The following is a 19018-nucleotide window of genomic DNA, read 5'->3' on the forward strand; positions in this document are numbered from 1 at the left end:
ATGAAATGATGATGATAAGGACAACACACCACCCACTCCGTCAGCGGAACTGAGAAAAAGAGAACGCACTACGAAAGCCAGAACAGAAATGGAAAAGCCGTGTGGCTAGGGCCTCCTGTCGGGTAGACACTGGACTCGCATTCGGGAGGACGACGGTTCCATCCTGTCTCCGGCCATCCTGATTTAGGTTTTCCGTGATTTCCCTAAATCGTTTCAGGCAAATGCCGGGATGGTTCCTTTGAAAGGGCACGGCCGATTTCCTTCCCAATCCTTCCCTACCCCGAGCTTGCGCTCCGTCTCTAATGACCTCGTTGTCGACGAGACGTTAAACACTAACCACCACCACCACCTCCCGTCGGGTAGACCTTTCACGTGGTGCAAATCGATCGAGTTGACGACACTTCGGCGACTTGCATGTTCATGGGGATGAAATGATGATGATAAGGACAACACACCACCCAGTCTGTAGCGGAGAAAATCTCCGACCCAGCTAGGAATCGAACCGGGACCGCTAGGTATGACAATCCGTCGCGCTGACCACTCAGCTGCCAGGGGCGGACAGGAATAGAAATGGTAGGTGGACGAATGTAATGAACTCATATGTTCGTTCTGGCCGAAACGACAGTTAAGAATAAGAAGAATGAGAGAAAGAAGTCGGATTCTGTGATCAGAATAAGTGTCGGTGTAATGGTTGCCCTGGCCTCACCAAAGTGGATGTGAATCGTAGTCTAAGATCTACGGCCTCCACATTACAGCAGTAGCAGGGCTTGTGCTCCAGAATGATTCGACACTCGACAGTTGTTATCGAAAGAACGAATATCTTAGTAGGGTTGAGATACATCGACCGCTCAAAATCGGTACCGATGTTTTAGCTGAATAACCGGTATTCTTCCGTGTTTATTGTCTGTTGTAACAGGGTTTCAATTTTGCGCTAATAGCCGGATAAAAAAACCGGTTATCAATTTTCCATAGCAGCAGTGCTAAAATTTTCGGTTTTTGAACAAAGTTTTGTTTAAAAACGTGTCATGTTCAATTCTAAAATTTCAATTGCTTTGAAATATTAGGTTACTATACAGATTTGGAAGCAATCAGCAGTGATTTAATAGATACGCCTATGGTTTCAAATTAGCAACAAACATATGAATCGGAACAGTATTACAGAAAGAAAGGAGTACCTGGTGCCGTGTGCCGTGGCTTGCTAGACGGAACGCGTGTACATGCAGTTACAGGACATGCCGCCATCCGGTCTTACGGTAGTTCCTCGCTGTAGTCCTGGACGCCAGTTATACCACAGTATGCAACCATCTCTAGTTTGGAAGTATTTCACGAAGGGCGGCAGGAGTGAAGTGCAATGCTCCGTTTGCTTTAAAAGATTCAGAATAGGAGGAGGAACAACAACTTGCAGCAACATGTTGGGGCAAAACATCGGTGACGCTCCTAGGAAGAAAAGACAATTTTAATTGGAGACTCTAGGAATTTATTGACGTGGTATAAAATCAGGCCAGCTCAAATGCGTAGTTTAGGGGCCAGTATGCCTTCGGCAGGGCAACAGAGCGGACGCGTCAATGTTTTCCTTGCGTGGAACGCAAACTCGCCTTACTTACATTCTGACGGCCATTCTTTAAGAGCCGCCTTATTGTCTACGATACATGGCTAACCGTTACCGTAAATCTACACTCCGATTTACTTTCTGCAACGATTATGCCCGACCCAAAGCATTCTAGGTGGAGCGTTTACTGTGAGAGGAAATGGAGACCCCGGCGACCGATATCATCGGAATACATTTGTCGATCGTGAGCAGCACGGCCTACGTTAAAATCAGTAACGACGCGGCGTGTGAACGCATACTACATGAGACCAAACAGGCGCTCCGCTTATGTCATGCTAATGGCAATGTGGGGGCGACCACGCGGACTTAGGTATGCGTACGATACGCATTTTCTAGTTGCCATTCGAACTTCCTGCAGAGGAAGTCGTCACGGCATTCCGACCATACGGCACAGTCCACGGCCACACTGCGGAGAAGTGGACACAGTTTCGGATATGTCCTGTTCTAAACGGCGTCCGACAGGTCACCATTGAACTCCGAAGCCATGTCCCGTCCTACTTACAGATCGGCGGATGCCGCGCATTAATTATTTACCACGGCCAGGCTCGTACCTATTCAGTGTGCAGCAAAGAAGGTCACCTTAGATCCGAATGGCTACAACCGCGTATTACGCAGCTTCCAGATGCCGAAGGACCCCTCGTCGCAACCTATGGTGCTACTGGTGAGCTACGCCGCTGCTCTTGCTTCTCCTACCGGTTCGCAACGCCGACCGGAAGCCACAAACGAGAACGACCATACCTCACGGAGAGCACCTCGTTCGGTCCGCCGTCTCGGCCGGACGCAACCGTCGATCCGTACGACGCCCCCGAATCCGTTACTGCTGACGAAGACGTTATGATCGTAGAGACAAACACCAGTGTGCGCCCGTCGCCTCGACGCCCCATGCGGACGCTGAACTATTCAATGGACATAGCACAACCGAAATTACACCACGAATCACTACATCTTCTTCTGCAGACAAAATGGACGATACACTGGTGCCCGCCTCCACGGCATGGCACGGGGAGGACGTCGAGGCGCAGGACTCGTTGAGACCCTGCATCGTCATGGCCGATCTACTGATCATACACTCCCTAGAATCCCCTGCGGGCGGGCGGGATAACGTTCCACTACGACGCCAAAGCCTTTGCGCTGACGACAAAGTGGACCAGCCTCGAGCAGTCCGGCATCAGGCCAACTGAAAAGCAACCATCAACACAAACAGCATCCGTTTCAAGGTGAAAATCCACCTTATGCCTCTCTTCCATCAACTCGGGGCATGGCACTCACTGCAATGCGGATACACATCATTAATGAAACTTCCTGGCAGGTTAAAACTGTGTGCTGGACCGAGACTGGAACTCGGGAACTTTGCCTTTCGCGGGGAAGGGCTCTACCAAATGAGCTACCCAAGCACGACTCACGCCCCTTCCTCACAGCTTTACTTCTGCCAGTACCTCGTCTCCTACCTTCCAAACTTTACAGAAGCTCTCCTGCGGACCCTGCAGAACTAGCGCTCCTGAAAGAAAGGAGCTTCTGTAAAGTTTGGAAGGTAGGAGACGAGATACTGGCAGAAGTAAAGCTGTGAGGACGGGGCGTGAGTCGTGCTTGGGTATCTCAGTTGGTAGAGCACATGCCCGCGAAAGGCAAAGTTCCCGAGTTCGAGTCTCGGTCCGGCACACAGTTTTAATCTGCCAGGAAGTTTCATATCAGCGCACACTCCGCTGCAGAGTGAAAATATCATTCTGGACACATCATTAATGTCTACGCTCCTTCAGGCATCGACCAACGACAAAACGGGTCCAGTTTTATTCCGAGAAAATGCCCCCCCCCCCCCCCCCCTGTTTTTAGAGCGATACGACCACTGCCTACTATGGGGTGATTTAACTGCACTCTGCACCCGAAAGATCGGGATCCACACTATACTACATGCCATGAGCTACGTATAATGGGAATTCAAACATGGTGACCGTTCTGGCCGTACCTTCCTTACCAGTCATTCCGCAAGCCGTCTAGACAAGATACATGCCCCACAGACTCTTAGATCTGCGATACGGGGCGCCGAAAGCTAACCACTGGCCTTTCCTGACGGTTTCACTTGCATGTGGACGGTCCTCTTTCCGACGCAATCTGTATGGCGAATCCGCATGACATGGAAACTAAATACTTCTCTTATGCATGACCTGACTTGGCGCCAACAAGTAACTGAGACACGGATAGCCTGCGAACGATGTCTTCCCCGCTACCGCTTGACATCGCCAAACTAGCGATATGGAGGACACTGATGAGGTACCGGACAGACTTTGTGGACTGGCATCGCAACGCTGTTGACTTCCGCTACGCTGTTCTCTGGACACTCAGCCGCCAACTCCAGACCACCAGGTTGAACAGCAAAGAATTAAGGTGAGGATAATTGCGCTGACACGCAGGAAACTGAAAAGGGTGGCGATACAGACGCGGCGCCACGATAATACGCGTTTGGAAATTCCGTCCATACATCATACAGTGTCCGACGAACGACGGTGTCGTAGGCGAATCATAAACACTCTGACCACGACTCACGGCCCGCAGCTGACCAAGCAGAATGACAGCGTTCACGCATTCGTTGAACACTACCATCGCACTTAAAGGGAAGAAGATGCTGATACTGAAGTAGGCGACTCCATTTTGCATTAGGTCATGCGCACCCTCCCCCACAGGGAGGTGAATTGTTTGAGAGTGGCGGTCACACGAGACGAAATCGACAACGCAATCGACAAGGGCGCAGTTAACCGATCGCCTGGTACTGACGACTTACCAGTTGAGTTTTACCGCGTCTTCCGGGATCTCATGGCACCGCGGTGAATGACTATGCATCCAGAACTGGTGACATCTGACCAAGCAGTGCCATGCGCTTTTGTTGAGGGAATCATCATTCCGGTCCACAAACCAGCCCGTGGTTCGACGGTTACGAGTTATAGACCGATTACCCTACTCAATGCCGATTACAATATTTTCGCCGCTTACTGACAATGCGTCTCCTTCATGTCCTATCCCCAGAACAATTGACGCGTGGGAGACAGGTCAACATACAGACTGCCACAGGGGAACGACGCGACTTAATTACGATGGCGGCGGACTGCAGACTCCGTGCAGCTGTCATCGCTACAGATTTCTATAGCGGGTTCGATAGCGTCATCGTTTCCTGTTTCGGTGGCTCCCCGGATATTCATCCCCGCTCCGTTCATCGACGTTCTCCAGCGTATTTACAAAAGCGCCAGTTCACGTGTCCAAGTCAGTGGACGTTGAGCAGGGCCAGTACCCATCTGCCGTTCCGTACGGCAAGAGTGTCCCCTCTCTACCCTCCTGTATACCATAGCCAATGAGCCCCTCTTTGGGGGCTTGACAACCAAGCTCTCTGGCCTCTCCCTTCGCCAACACACTTTTCGCTGTCGGGCATAAGCTGATGACCTCCTCCTCCTCAATTGTTCCGGCCCTGAGATTCGAGCAGTGCTCGAATTAATCACACGTTATGCGGCTGCCGCTGTCAGTGCCATGAATTTCGTCAAATCTTCTGCGATGTACACTGGACGAGACCTCCAGGAAGGTGAGGTGGCACCCCTGCTGCTTCTGCGGGCGTTCCGGTACCAGGGTACCGGTACGGTCTCAAGCACGGCGACAACGAATTTCCGTCGCCTGTACACGTAATCCGCAACGACGTATGCCAGAACCTACTGCGCCGCCAGGACACACTTCAACGCGTTGAGTTTCTTCATCTTTATGTGACATCAAAATTGTTCCAAATCCCATAAGTTCTCCCTACGTTGAGGGTGCAACCTTCAGCCGGCTTTTGGCTGTTATCTAAAGGCTGGTTCTATGTTTGAAGTCCGTTTTGAGACACTTACCCTGTCCTCACGGCATGGTGACCTCTTGGTCGTCAATGTCCATATGCGAGTTGCGGCCTTATATATGAGTACCACACGACGACATTGGACCAGCTTGCTTGAGATCCTCCTGCCTGCTTCCACCTCAACACCGGTGTCTGTCTGCCACATCATTTGTCTCACATTTCGACGATTTTCGTCGACTACAGTTGAACAAATACCAGTCTCCCAAAGAGCGCCCGACTAGGACTAAGGATTATTACAGCGATCTGTTGCGTAGTTTTCCCGAGAATGTGACGGAGACCAAACATCCCTCCATCCAGTGACCCATAGTGTGAACTACCATCCATCAGGGACCTAAAACCCACCTCGTCTTCTGAACCTATTTACGAACAGCCCATGCAGCTCTCGAAAACACACCACGTTATCGAACATTATTTGCTATCTTCGAAGAGTCTTTATTATACTTCCACTAAGTTTTGGGATGCCTGGAGCTGAGGGCACCTACCCCTGTTGAAGAGTTAAATGAAATTTAACAGAATCGTCCGAAACAACCATTGTGGAACTAAGAGGGACGCTGAGGTACTGACGAATGATGAGACGCATTTGAAGTTCTCTAAGGATACGAACTCTGTGATAAGGAATATTGCAGTAGGAAGTTCAGTTGAAGACGAGTAGAGGGTAGAACACCTTACTGGTATTTTCTTTTGTTACGTCTTTATGCCAAGACACTTCAATTGTCTGTACTTGTTTTGCCCCTACCTTCGCCATTTACAAGAGTCTGAAAACTGTTTCTCCGGTCAGTCTGAAAGCGTTGGAGAACATACTGACCATAATTACCGGTCTGCAAGTCCATTTTACTCATTGTGCCCACTGAAACAAAAGTTGCTACATGCTATTTACTCTCTGGGATCAGGAACAATGACTATAAATGAGAGTTTTAGTTTTAACTCATTGATAATATTCAGTAAATATTCACACGCACAAAATATAATAAAATTTCTTATAATAATAATAATGTCCCTATCGAAAACAGCACTATTGACAGTTCAGAGCCCACCTCTATTGAAAGTTCCAGGTAAAATGGTCTATCGCCCTGGCCTCTAACCGTTAACAGTTAATTGCGCGCCTTAAAAGTGGAAAATAATCTCACCACTTGTCACCGGTTTGTCAACATTACGGGCGGCACACAAGCAGTTGTCTCCGTGAAATATAAGCGATCCAGAATGGTATACAATCCTCGTGAATTCACTTCCTACTGCTGTTGAAAACGCTTTTGGTAGCTACCTGGCGGTGGCGTCATCGGAGGAACAGAGCACGCAGGCGTTTGAACGAGGCGGACAGACTGATATTTCGGCACGAACTCTATCGTCTCACCGCTTCATTCCGTGTTTATATATGGGCACAGCGGAACTCCGAGCGGAATACCTGCTATCGACTGCCTTAGGCACAGGTAGCAGCATCGGAATGGCCCCTTCCTCGGACATGTAGTAATTAATACGTCTGTCGTTTAACAACTTACAAACCTCTTAATTTTTATATATTTAGAGTTAAGTTTGCTTTAGTTAACGAAAAAGTCTTAGCCGCCAAACATCGCAGCCCGGAAATTTTATGAGACAGCCATTCAGCGCCTTGTGCCACAGTGGGACAAGTGTCTTGACAGCCAGGGTCAATACTTCTAACATACGGGTACTGGAGTCTGTACTTTTGCCTCCGGCTCGTTTCTTTTTGAACGACCCTTATAGATGAACTTCACACGACATTTTTGCTGCTATTTGAAATGTCATTACTGTGCAACTGCAGAAATTCCTGTTGTGTTTTGGAATTTCACTTTCAAGATTTGTAATTTTAGTATCTGCACAGGCGTGACAACGCCGCTTAACAACACTGTCGCTACGAGGATCTGCGTGGGCCAACATGCCAGGGAACAGAACGCAGCAGGACGAAGTGAAATTTCGCCATGCCAGTCAGTCTACCAGGAAGCACAAAGTTCGAAACCCTGTAGAGAAATGCACACGGTTGAACACATCACAGGGTAGGCACGGTTGGCTGACGATTGAGCATACAGATACGGCACGAGATACAAGGTGAGGTCCGTGCTGAACTCCGCGTTAGAACATTCCTGCCTGCCTTACGGTAACCTGTAGGACTTCCGCAGCTGGTTTGCCCATACGTCGTCTCTCCCTCCCACGATACTTGCCAACATTAGTTTGCTGCGTTAGCCGCGCCAGCCCATCTGCCTCCATTGCGATGCCTACCCTGCTTTTGGGGATACTAAATCCCCGTCCACCGAAAAAGCCACCTAGAGCCAAAAATGGTCAGATTTGAATCGCGATCTCTGGCGCAGAACTGCATGGATCTTTGCAGACCCAGACAGCAGACTGACTAACAAACAAAACCGTCTGCTACCAGGGAGGGGGGGGGGGGGGGTGACTGGAGGCAGAGGAGGAGCAGGAGGGGAGAGCAAATCAAAATCCATGGACTCCACATTGGTAGGCGCGGGAGAGCGTCGATGGGACCTGTGGCCACTGGCGAAGGGAGGACTGCAAGCGGCACGAAGGGGACAGCAACAGAGAAGTACACAGCTGCAAACGGAAGTCCACCACTGGAACAGCAGCGCGACCAACCCTGCCGCCCAGCTCACTGGAAACCCGTGGTGGTGATGATGTAACAGTGCAGAGACACAACTGATTTGTATGACAGGTGAACTGCTACTGACAGACACCACAAGCAACTGCCAACATCTGTGGCCCACGACGACACCTGGAAGCCATCCATGCTGTTGACTGAGAGACCTGGCCCAAACGGCAGTCCCGAAGGGAGGAGGCGGAGGGAGACCGGTGTGAAGGTGGTCCAGTGTCTGTCTGTGTGTCACAAATGCAGGAGACCCCGCAGCTGGCGCATACGCAGACGTTCCCCTGGACTGCACCCGGTAACTTGCGTCGCCCAGTACAGAGCCAGAAAACTCAACAACACATCGTTGCAGAAGGAGGGAGAAACTGACGTCTTCATTCATTGACATAAAACTTTTCTGAGTATGGCACCGCATGACAATCTAAAAAGCTATGCTCCAGAAGCCAAGATTTCGGCCACGGTTACAGTGGCCTTCTTATGGGTCTGCTGATGCCCTTTACCTGTGCAGAGTAAATTATATTTTTTTTTATTACTGCTCACTGAGCCTGACATTCAGTCACAATTTTAAAAGCTCGTTGATGTGATTCGTCCCTTGGACTGAAAGGAGGGGGACCCTTATTGTAATAAGTTACTACTGTGAAGGGGGTGGGGATTTGCTGCCATCTATTGCTTCTTGCACTGCTTGTGATGTTTAGCGGTCATTGGCGAATGACGTATGGGTTTCTGTTTTCCTCCTGTTCGACTCAGCCTGAGCGGCGGCAGTTACTCACCAGCAACGCTTGCGACACGTGTTGGTGTGGCGTCTTGGAACCTCAGGGCCGATAGCCAGAATGGAGCAAGCCGGAGTACAGTCTCTCTATTCATGTTCTTAGGGTGTTTTGTTATTTCGATGACTTCTCCGACTCTTATGTGAAAACTCGACGGACTTCATAGGATGCATGAAGGGAGAAGCAATTTCTCCCGTGGAAATGCAACAAGCAATAGACAGCATTAGATCCTCACTCTCTCCTCCACAGAAACCTATTACCATAAAGTTCCTGCCTCTTCCATCCCAAGACACCAAAAGCAACAATTATCTTTGTGACGTAATGTCGTGCTCAGTGAGTGTAGTAGTCAGATGCTGTATACCACTGTGAAAGCAAAAGTCCTGTGAAACAAATTGCTGGATATTTTTGGTCACGATGGTCCTGGTGCATTCCAGGATGTCACATATGACTGACATTGTGCGAAGAGCGGCAGTTGGCGACGTGGAGGGCAGCTTGGCTACGTGTGGGAAGTCTGACAAGGCATCGACTACCAATATGCAAATGCTGACAAGAAATGGACTAGTGAATTCGACGTGCACCATGTCGCAAGGGTGCTCTGGGACCGACCAAGAGGAAAGCTTGTGCAGCAGCACAGGCTGGTTTTGCACATACTCCCTTCAAACCCACACCAGATGTTCGATGTCACGATCAATCACCAGCTACTAGGTGTGACGTTACACCAATGCCTTCATTCAACTATTACACTAGTGCGATGCATGCAGTGCAGCGGTTCGAGGATTACCAGCTGGCAGCCTTTCTCCTCCCCGGAAAGCAAGAGGACTATGTCGACAATGTTGAATAAATATCAGAAGGGAAAAGGGCATGTGTCACGCTGGATCTGGAAGAGAGGCGCTCTGGCCGACCCACGTGGACAACCCAAACGATTTGCCAGGAAAGTGGATCGGCTGGGTGTACCAGTGGCGTCCTCTCACTCTGTCAACAGAAAAAGCTGCAAGGCTCCTGCAAGGTATCATGTAACGAGAACACAAGAGCCTCATTCTGATCGAACTCCCGATTGGATCTCACTGGCAGCCGCAATGGCGCATCTACATTTGCATGGTGGGCGGCGGAGCAGTAACGTCATTGCAATAAATACTGTGACAGAGAGCCCATCTTTGCAATAGGTGGGCTTGGTATGAGCATCAAATAAAAAAAACACCAGTGGTTGTAGTTGGTAATGCTGAGGAACCTTCTCCATACTTGAAAATTGCTGACACTAAAATTTCGTAAACAATAGCCAGTGCATCTCTCCCACCTGTGACTGGCTAAGCTGCGCTGAGGAAAGCGTCTTTGGTGCGTAAGAGATGGGCTGTTCAGCGTCATCTGGTTTCCGATGAGAGAGATCAGCGCGAATGCCATACTCGGACACACAACCCACGGTTAAAAGTTTACCCGATGTAAGAGAAACCAAACAGGGAGCAGATCATAGCCTGAGGGACTGAAAAGCCTACTGACGAGCCACAGACCAGACAAACTTAACGCCACTTTCTTGATGCTGGTTAAAAAGGCTGATGTGCGCTGCCCGGGTTGCCATAAAACGAAATCTTTCCCATAAAGTCCAGAAATTTTTCAGTGTCAATGAAATTCCCCAATAGCCGTGTACTTTAGGATATTATTTTATTTTATTCTCAAGGCTACCAGTTTCAGCATTTTATCATGCCATCTTCAGGTCCCATACGCTTTTATCGAAATAAACGAACTTGTCGTGTAGCGCCATAAGTCACTGGATATCTTGAATTCAATCGTTATACAATTGGCTCATTCGAAGAAGTGACAGCAACTGAGCACGCCTGCCACTGGTAGCCTTGAGAATAAAATAAACGAATATCCTAAAGTACACGGCTGTTAATAAAATTCAACAACAATTACTTAACTAGTCGACGTCCCCTGGCCATGATGGACCAACAGAGAGAGATCTTTAAGGTTCTGAGCGTTGTCAGGTTGATGATGGTTTGATGTGGACGTCTTCAAGGACTAGGCCATCTCTACTAAACACATGTTGCAAAAAAATGCACCTTTGCTGAGGAGAAAATTGCACGTTTGCAACTAAGGCAATTCTCCAGCAGGCTTGGAAAAACCAGCTGCCGCGCGGGGTAGCCGCGCCTATCAGGCGCTTTGCCATGGTTTGCGCGGGTCCTCCCGTCGGACCGATGACATCAGAAGTTTGATCCCGTAGGAACTTAACGAACGTTTCAGAAAAACCATCCGTAGGTTTTATAAATGCCTGTGTCATGTAGAGGCGATAACCCAGATGTCAACAAGGTAGTTTGTGCAACAAGAAACGTCGTTAATCAACTGCTCCAAATATACTGGTGCCGACAAGATTCCAAAATACAAGCGATATAACTGTTAATGCCCAAAGGTGGTGTTGAGTACGAAAAAGGATCGAGAAACTCTATCCAGTGGCAGCTGCAGATATACGTCACAAAATGCTGTACCTGAGAACTGACACCCTCCCCCCCCCCCCCCCCCCGTTTCCAACAATTTTGTCAACAACTACTCCAGATGCAGAGTTGGATACAAGTCAATGACGCAAAGCGCATTCGCTGTCAGGTTAAAATCACTTGGAAGGTGGATAACGCCATTAGGCTTCTGACTCTCCATAAAAGGGTTGGACAATGACTCTAAGAAACAATGCCCTGATCCAGCCAGTAATGCAAATCGGCCATTCCATTGTCACGTGTGGAGAAACGAATGGACCAAGGGGCGACAGAACTTAGATGCAGCTGTTAGCTTAAGAGAAATGTGTGCCTCTAAATTTTCTGCTTGACGAAAGGTATTGTCAAATAGCAGGTTGTATGACCTAGTAAGGAATCTATGTCGTGGAAAGGAACCGACTGGTGCAATAAATGGCTTTTGTCAACTGCATGGAAGCCAAAAACAGAAAAAGTGCCGTGGCCAAAAATATTTTGCACCAATGAGGAATTAACAGCTAACAATGTAAGTTGCCATTCCGCATTCTTATAACGTGTGGAGACATAGAAGTGTCCTCCCAAATCAATAAACTTTTCACTGTAACACATAACGGTGTCCGTTGCAGTGCCGTTCATCCCAATTGGCTGTACGTATCTGAGTTAAGGGACTGACCGTCGCTCCCGTGTCTACTTGAAATTCAAGCGATCGCCCATCCAATACCAGCGTCAGCAAAATACGATGTGGCAACAATTGCTGGGCGACAGAGATAATGCCAAAGTCCAGTGAAAACATAGGGGTTTTTCATGACCGATCCACGGCATGCTGATTGCCACATATAGCTGCTGAATGCCCTACCTGATGGCATACCCCACCCATGGTCTCTAGTGAAGGTAGTCTCGTCGAACAGGCATCAACAGACAATAGGGGAACGGTAGCTGGCTCGCCCGTTGACCGGAAGGAGAATGACGCTCGGGACCCGAAAAACGCTCTGGGATGGAATGATGTCACCATTTCCAAAGGGATGGCTGCGTAATGTATAATCTTAATTACACATGTTTAGTCTTGACAGCAGAACTGATAAGGGCCAGTGAGCAAGACTGAGTTGTTTTGTGCCATTTATCTAACGAAAGGTACGTTGTTATTTTTCTGTGTGAAATTGACTCATTTATACGTTTTATTGTACTGAAGAGTATATTGAGAAATCTGTGAAGGCAAACCTGCAGGTAGCTGTCAATAATTTGTCATAGTGGCTAGTTGGCGATCAAAATTAACTCTGAGAGTAGCCGTAGCTTTGTATGTTTAGTTGCAGAAACTATATGTATTGTCTGTGGCCAAGGACCATATATTATAATTATTACTATTTTTTCCCCATTCAGTGTGCTTGGAGAAAGTTATTTTAATTCAGTTTCTTTGAATTCTGTTTCATTGTGTTGAAGGCATTTTAATTGTTATTGTCGGCTGAGCTGTGCTTTCTAGAACTCTACTGAGCTGCAGATTAAGTTCTGTTTAATTGTTATGGTTCTGTGGTCATGTATATTTAATCGTTAAATATTTGTTGTTAAATTTTGTCCTACAACTGAACAACTTCCAGCCTGAAACCCTCTCCACCCAAGTCCTACACACTACATTGAATAGATATAGATGCTTTTGGTTTCCCCTATACTTCTGGTGATAAAATATATGTTATAAAACCGGTCATATATGTTGCATTAATAATCAACAGCCTGAGAAGTTCTGTAATCTTTCATGTAGCAAACTACATATGACTGCAGTCTTCTGAGATGCGAAAAGTTGAGAACGATAGAGCGATTAAAATCAGTGGAGAGTAATAGAAACGCCATGATATTTTGGAGGATTATCAAATACTACATAATGGGTACATATTCACAATATATATAAATGACCTAGTAGATAGCGTCGGAAGTTCGATGCGGCTTTTCGCGGATGATGGTGTGGTATACAGAGAAGTTGCAGCATTAGAAAATTGTAGTGAAATGCAGGAAGATCTGCAGCGGATAGGCACTACGTGCAGGGAGTAGCATCTGACCCTTAACATAGGCAAATGTAATGTATTGCGAATATATAGAAAGAAGGATCCTTTACTGTATGATTATATGATAGCGGAACAAACACTGGTAGCAGTTACTTCTGTAAAATATCTGGGAGTATGCGTGCGGAACCATTTGAAGTGGAATGATCATATAAAATTAATTGTTGGTAAGGCGGGTGCCAGGTTGAGATTCATTGGGAGAGTCTTTAGAAAATGTAGTCCATCAACAAAGGTGGTGGCTTACAAAACACTCGTTCGACCTATACTTGAGTATTGCTCATCAGTGTGGAATCCGTACCAGATCAGATTGACGGAGGAGATAGAGAAGATCCAAAGATGAGCGGCGCGTTTCGTCACAGGGTTATTTGGTAAGCGTGATAGCGTTACGGAGATGTTTAGCAAATTAAAGTGGCAGACTGCAAGAGAGGCGCTCTGCATCGCGGTGTAGCTTGCTGTCCAGGTTTCTAGAGGGTGCGTTTCTGGATGAGGTATAGAATATATTGCTTCCCCCTACTTACACCTCCCGAGGAGATCACGAATGTATAGAGAGATTCGAGCGCGCACGGATTCTTTCCGGCAGTCGTTCTTCCCGCGAACCATACGCGACTGGAACAGAAAAGGGAGGTAATGACAGTGGAACGTAAAGTGCCCTCCGCCACACACCGTTGGGTGGCTTGCGGAGTATAAATGTAGATGTAGATGTAAAAGGGCGTTATTTTGGTAAATTGACTGATAATTTCCTCATACTGGTGAGGTACTAAAAACAAAGTAGACACAGATGTATGTAAGGGGGAGCTGGTACACGTGTGGTGCTTTTGTTTCAGACGGTGCTGATGGCACACGCGCTGCGGCGCGTGTCGTACGCCACGTGCGACCCTTCGCACTCGCAGTTCAGCTTCCTGGCCAGGGAGCCGCGCGGTCACTGCAGTCTGCAGTGCTGCCACTCCTTCCTCGCCAAGTCGCCGCAGCAGGTACTACTCATTACGTTTCTTGTAACTGAAACCTCCGGATTAACAGGTACTCAGATTTTATCCCACCGTCAGAAACTACACTGAAGTGCCAAAGAAACTGGTATAGGAATGCGTATCCAAATACAGAGATATGTAAACAGAGAGAATACGGCGCTGCGGTCAGCAACGCCTCTATAAGACAACAAGTGCCTCGCGCAGTTGTTAGATCGGTTACTGCTGCTACAATGGCAGGTTATCAAGATTTAAGTGAGTTTGAATGTGGTGTTATAGTCGGCGCAATGGGACAAAGCAACAAGCGATGAAATGGGGACTTCCCTCCTACGACCATTTCGCGGGTGTACCGTGAATCCGGTAAAATGTCAAACCTCCGACATCGCTGCGGCCGGAAAAAGATCCTGCAAGAACGAGAACGACGACGACTGAAGCGAATCTTTCAAAGTGACAGAAGTTCTTTCCGAAAATTGCTGGAGATTTTAGTGCTGGGCTATCAACAAGAGTGAGCGTGTGAACCATCCAACGAAATATCACCGACATGGGGTTTCGTCGCAAAATACCTACTGGTGTAACCTTGATGGCTGCACGATATACCGAGTGAGGTGGCGCAGTGGTTAGACGCTGGACTCGCATTCGGGAGGACGACGGTTCAATCCCGCGTCCGGCCATCCTGATTTAGGTTTTCCGTGATTTCCCTAAATCACTTCAGGCAAATGCCGGGATGGTTCCTCTGAAAGGGCACGGCCGACTTCCTTCCCCATCCTTCCCTAATCCGATGAGACCAATGACCACGCTGTCTGGTCTCCTTCCCCAAAAACAACCAACAACAAGCTGCATGATATAAAGCTTTACGGCTCGCCTGGGCCAGTCAACACCGACATTGGACTGTTGATGACTGGAAACATGTTGCCTGGTTTCAAATTGTATCGTGCGGTTGGACGTGTACGGGTGTGGAGACAAGCTCATGAATCCATGGACCTAACATGTCAACCGACGGTTGTTCAAGCTGGTGCGGCTCTGTAGTGGTTCAAAAATGGCTCTGAGCCCTATGGGGCTTAACATCTGAGGTCATCAGTCCCCTATAACTTAGAACTACTTAAACCTAACTAACCTAAGGACATCACACGCATCCATGCCCGAGGCAGGATTCGAACTTGCTACCGTAGCGGTCGCGCTGTTCCAGACTGAAGCGCCTAGAACCGCTCGGCCACACCAGCCTGGCTCTGTAGTGGTTTGAGGCGTGTGATACGGGACGGCTGATATACATCTATATACGACTCGGGCAAGTGAAAATACGTAACCATCCTGTCAGATCACCATCATGCATTCATGTCCACTGCGCATTTCGACGGACTTGGACAATTCCAGCAGGACAATACGACACCCCACACGTCCAGTATTGCTTACACAGTGGCTCCAGGAACACTCTTCTGAGTTTAAATACGTTTGCTGGCCACGATACTCCTCAGGCAAGAACGTTATTGAGCATGTCTGGGACTCCTTGCAACGTGGTGTTCGTACTCTTACGAATTTATGGACAGCCCTGCAAGACTGACGCTGTCAGTTCCCTCCAGCACTACTTCAGACATTACTCGAGTCCATGCCACGGCGTGAAACGGCATTCTGCGTGCTCGCGGATGCCCTACTCGACAGTAGGCAGGTGTACCAGTTTCTTTGGCTCTTCAGTATATGTCGTCACACATACACTAACCTGTGCTCAAATGTGTGCTGATAATTCAATGGCAGAGCTGAAAGCTGAGAAGTAGTTGCTGTTAACTGAAACGCTCAGACTTTTGCAGAAAATACTCTCGTTCGACGTAAAAAAAGCAGCCTTTTAACCCCGATGTACGAGACTGCCGAAAAAGAGCTGGAAAGTAGAATATAAAATTGGAATCGAAAATGGAGAAAAACATATGACCAGCGAGCTGTGACGTAACCTGCTGAACGAGATGGTGCAAAAACTGAGACACTGAACTTCTGGTGGAACGAATCTCAAATCATCGCCCACTTAGCCGGATTTAGGTTTTCTGTGGTTCCCGTGAATCAATTAGCGCAAATGCCATCATGCTTGTTACCACTTAAAGATATCCTTGCTCTATCTCTAATGAAACTTCCTGGCAGATTAGAACTGTGTGCTGGACCGAGACTCGAACTCAGGAGCTTTGCCTTTCGCGGGCAAGTGCTCTAACACCTGAGCTACCCACGCACCACTCACAACCCGCCCTCACAGCTCCAATTCTGGCAGTACCTTGTCTCCTACATCCGAAACTCCACAGAAGCTCTTCAGTGCACCTTGCAGAAGAAAGGATATAGCGGAGACATGGCTTAGCCAGATCGTCATTGTTGTTGTTGTTGTTGTTGTGTTATTGTTGTTACGGTCTTCAGTCCGGGGAGTGGATTGACCGCGCTCTCTACCCTACTCTGTCCCCTTCATCTCTGAATAACTACTGCAACCCCCAGCCATTTCAACCTGCTTCGTGTCTTCATCTCTTGTCCTCTCTCTACTATTTTTACTCCTTAAATTTCACCCCAATATTAAATTTACAGGATGACAATTATTGAATTATATGGAATAAAACGTAAATTAGTTACAAACTAAGGCGTGCACACACTTTATTCAACACGTAAACGTCACTGTAAATATTCGGATTTATGTTGTGATATGTCCGATATGCCTGCCATCATTGGTCATGACATGACGTAGACGAATAGCGAAATTCTGCATGACCCGCTGAAGTGTCGGAACATCGATGCTTTTGATGACGTCCTGAATATCAGTTTTCAGCTCAGCAATAGTTGTGGGGATATTGTTGTACACCTTGTCTTTAATATAGCCCCACAAAAAGGTGTCGCTTTGTGTTCACATCCGGAGTATATGGCGGCCAATCGAGGCCCATGGCAGTGGCCTCTGGGTACCCCAGAGCTAGAATGCGGTCCGTAAAGTGCTTGTCCAGGACATCAAACACCTCTCCTGCATCGATGGGGTCGAGGTCCGTCTTGCGTGAACCTCATCTTGAAATCAGGGTCACTTTGGATAATGAGGATGAAATCATCTTCCAAAACCTTCACATACCGTTCGGTAGTCACCATGGACATTGCAGACCACAAATCACCAACGCGCATACTACACTCCTGGAAATTGAAATAAGAACACCGTGAATTCATTGTCCCAGGAAGGGGAAACTTTATTGACACATTCCTGGGGTCAGATACATCACATGATCACACTGACAGAACCACAGGCACATAGACACAGGCAACAGAGCATGCACAATGTCGGCACTAGTACAGTGTATATCCACCTTTCGCAGCAATGCAGGCTGCTATTCTCCCATGGAGACGATCGTAGAGATGCTGGATGTAGTCCTGTGGAACGGCTTGCCATGCCATTTCCACCTGGCGCCTCAGTTGGACCAGCGTTCGTGCTGGACGTGCAGACCGCGTGAGACGACGCTTCATCCAGTCCCAAACATGCTCAATGGGGGACAGATCCGGAGATCTTGCTGGCCAGGGTAGTTGACTTACACCTTCTAGAGCACGTTGGGTGGCACGGGATACATGCGGACGTGCATTGTCCTGTTGGAACAGCAAGTTCCCTTGCCGGTCTAGGAATGGTAGAACGATGGGTTCGATGACGGTTTGGATGTACCGTGCACTATTCAGTGTCCCCTCGACGATCACCAGTGGTGTACGGCCAGTGTAGGAGATCGCTCCCCACACCATGATGCCGGGTGTTGGCCCTGTGTGCCTCGGTCGTATGCAGTCCTGATTGTGGCGCTCACCTGCACGGCGCCAAATACGCATACGACCATCATTGGCACCAAGGCAGAAGCGACTCTCATCGCTGAAGACGACACGTCTCCGTTCGTCCCTCCATTCACGCCTGTCGCGACACCACTGGAGGCGGGCTGCACGATGTTGGGGCGTGAGCGGAAGACGGCCTAACGGTGTGCGGGACCGTAGACCAGCTTCATGGAGACGGTTGCGAACGGTCCTCGCCGATACCCCAGGAGCAACAGTGTCCCTAATTTGCTGGGAAGTGGCGGTGCGGTCCCCTACGGCACTGCGTAGGATCCTACGGTCTTGGCGTGCATCCGTGCGTCGCTGCGGTCCGGTCCCAGGTCGACGGGCACGTGCACCTTCCGCCGACCACTGGCGACAACATCGATGTACTGTGGAGACCTCACGCCCCACGTGTTGAGCAATTCGGCGGTACGTCCACCCGGCCTCCCGCATGCCCACTATACGCCCTCGCTCAAAGTCCGTCAACTGCACATACGGTTCACGTCCACGCTGTCGCGGCATGCTACCAGTGTTAAAGATTGCGATGGAGCTCCGTATGCCACGGCAAGCTGGCTGACACTGACGGCGGCGGTGCACAAATGCTGCGCAGCTAGCGCCATTCGACGGCCAACACCGCGGTTCCTGGTGTGTCCGCTGTGCCGTGCGTGTGATCATTGCTTGTACAGCCCTCTCGCAGTGTCCAGAGCAAGTATGGTGAGTCGGACACACCGGTGTCAATGTGTTCTTTTTTCCATTTCCGGGAGTGTAGTTTCCATAATGCCCCGCGGCCAACGCTGCAGTTTGAACGTCCTAACGCAAAGCGTTCAGTGGTTATGACGATTTTATTTCATATAGTTCAATAAGTGTCACCCTGTATGATTCCGTGATTTCGGTATGTGTCAAGTTCCCCTCCT

The 19018-nt window shown here is 48.6% G+C and overlaps 1 protein-coding gene across 1 annotated transcript in view; it reads left to right on the forward strand.

The window, feature by feature from the left end:
* The window catches only part of LOC124790458 (SH2 domain-containing protein 5-like), a 387811-nt gene that overhangs the window by 310947 nt on the left and 57846 nt on the right, over positions 1-19018 (forward strand). Inside the window, exon 3 of the mRNA XM_047257790.1 lies at positions 14181-14327. Coding sequence (XP_047113746.1) covers positions 14181-14327 — 147 coding nt within the window. The remainder of the gene's footprint in view (positions 1-14180; positions 14328-19018) is intronic.

This window comes from Schistocerca piceifrons, chromosome 1 (genome assembly GCF_021461385.2).
Source record: "Schistocerca piceifrons isolate TAMUIC-IGC-003096 chromosome 1, iqSchPice1.1, whole genome shotgun sequence".
NCBI classification, from domain to species: domain Eukaryota; kingdom Metazoa; phylum Arthropoda; class Insecta; order Orthoptera; family Acrididae; genus Schistocerca; species Schistocerca piceifrons.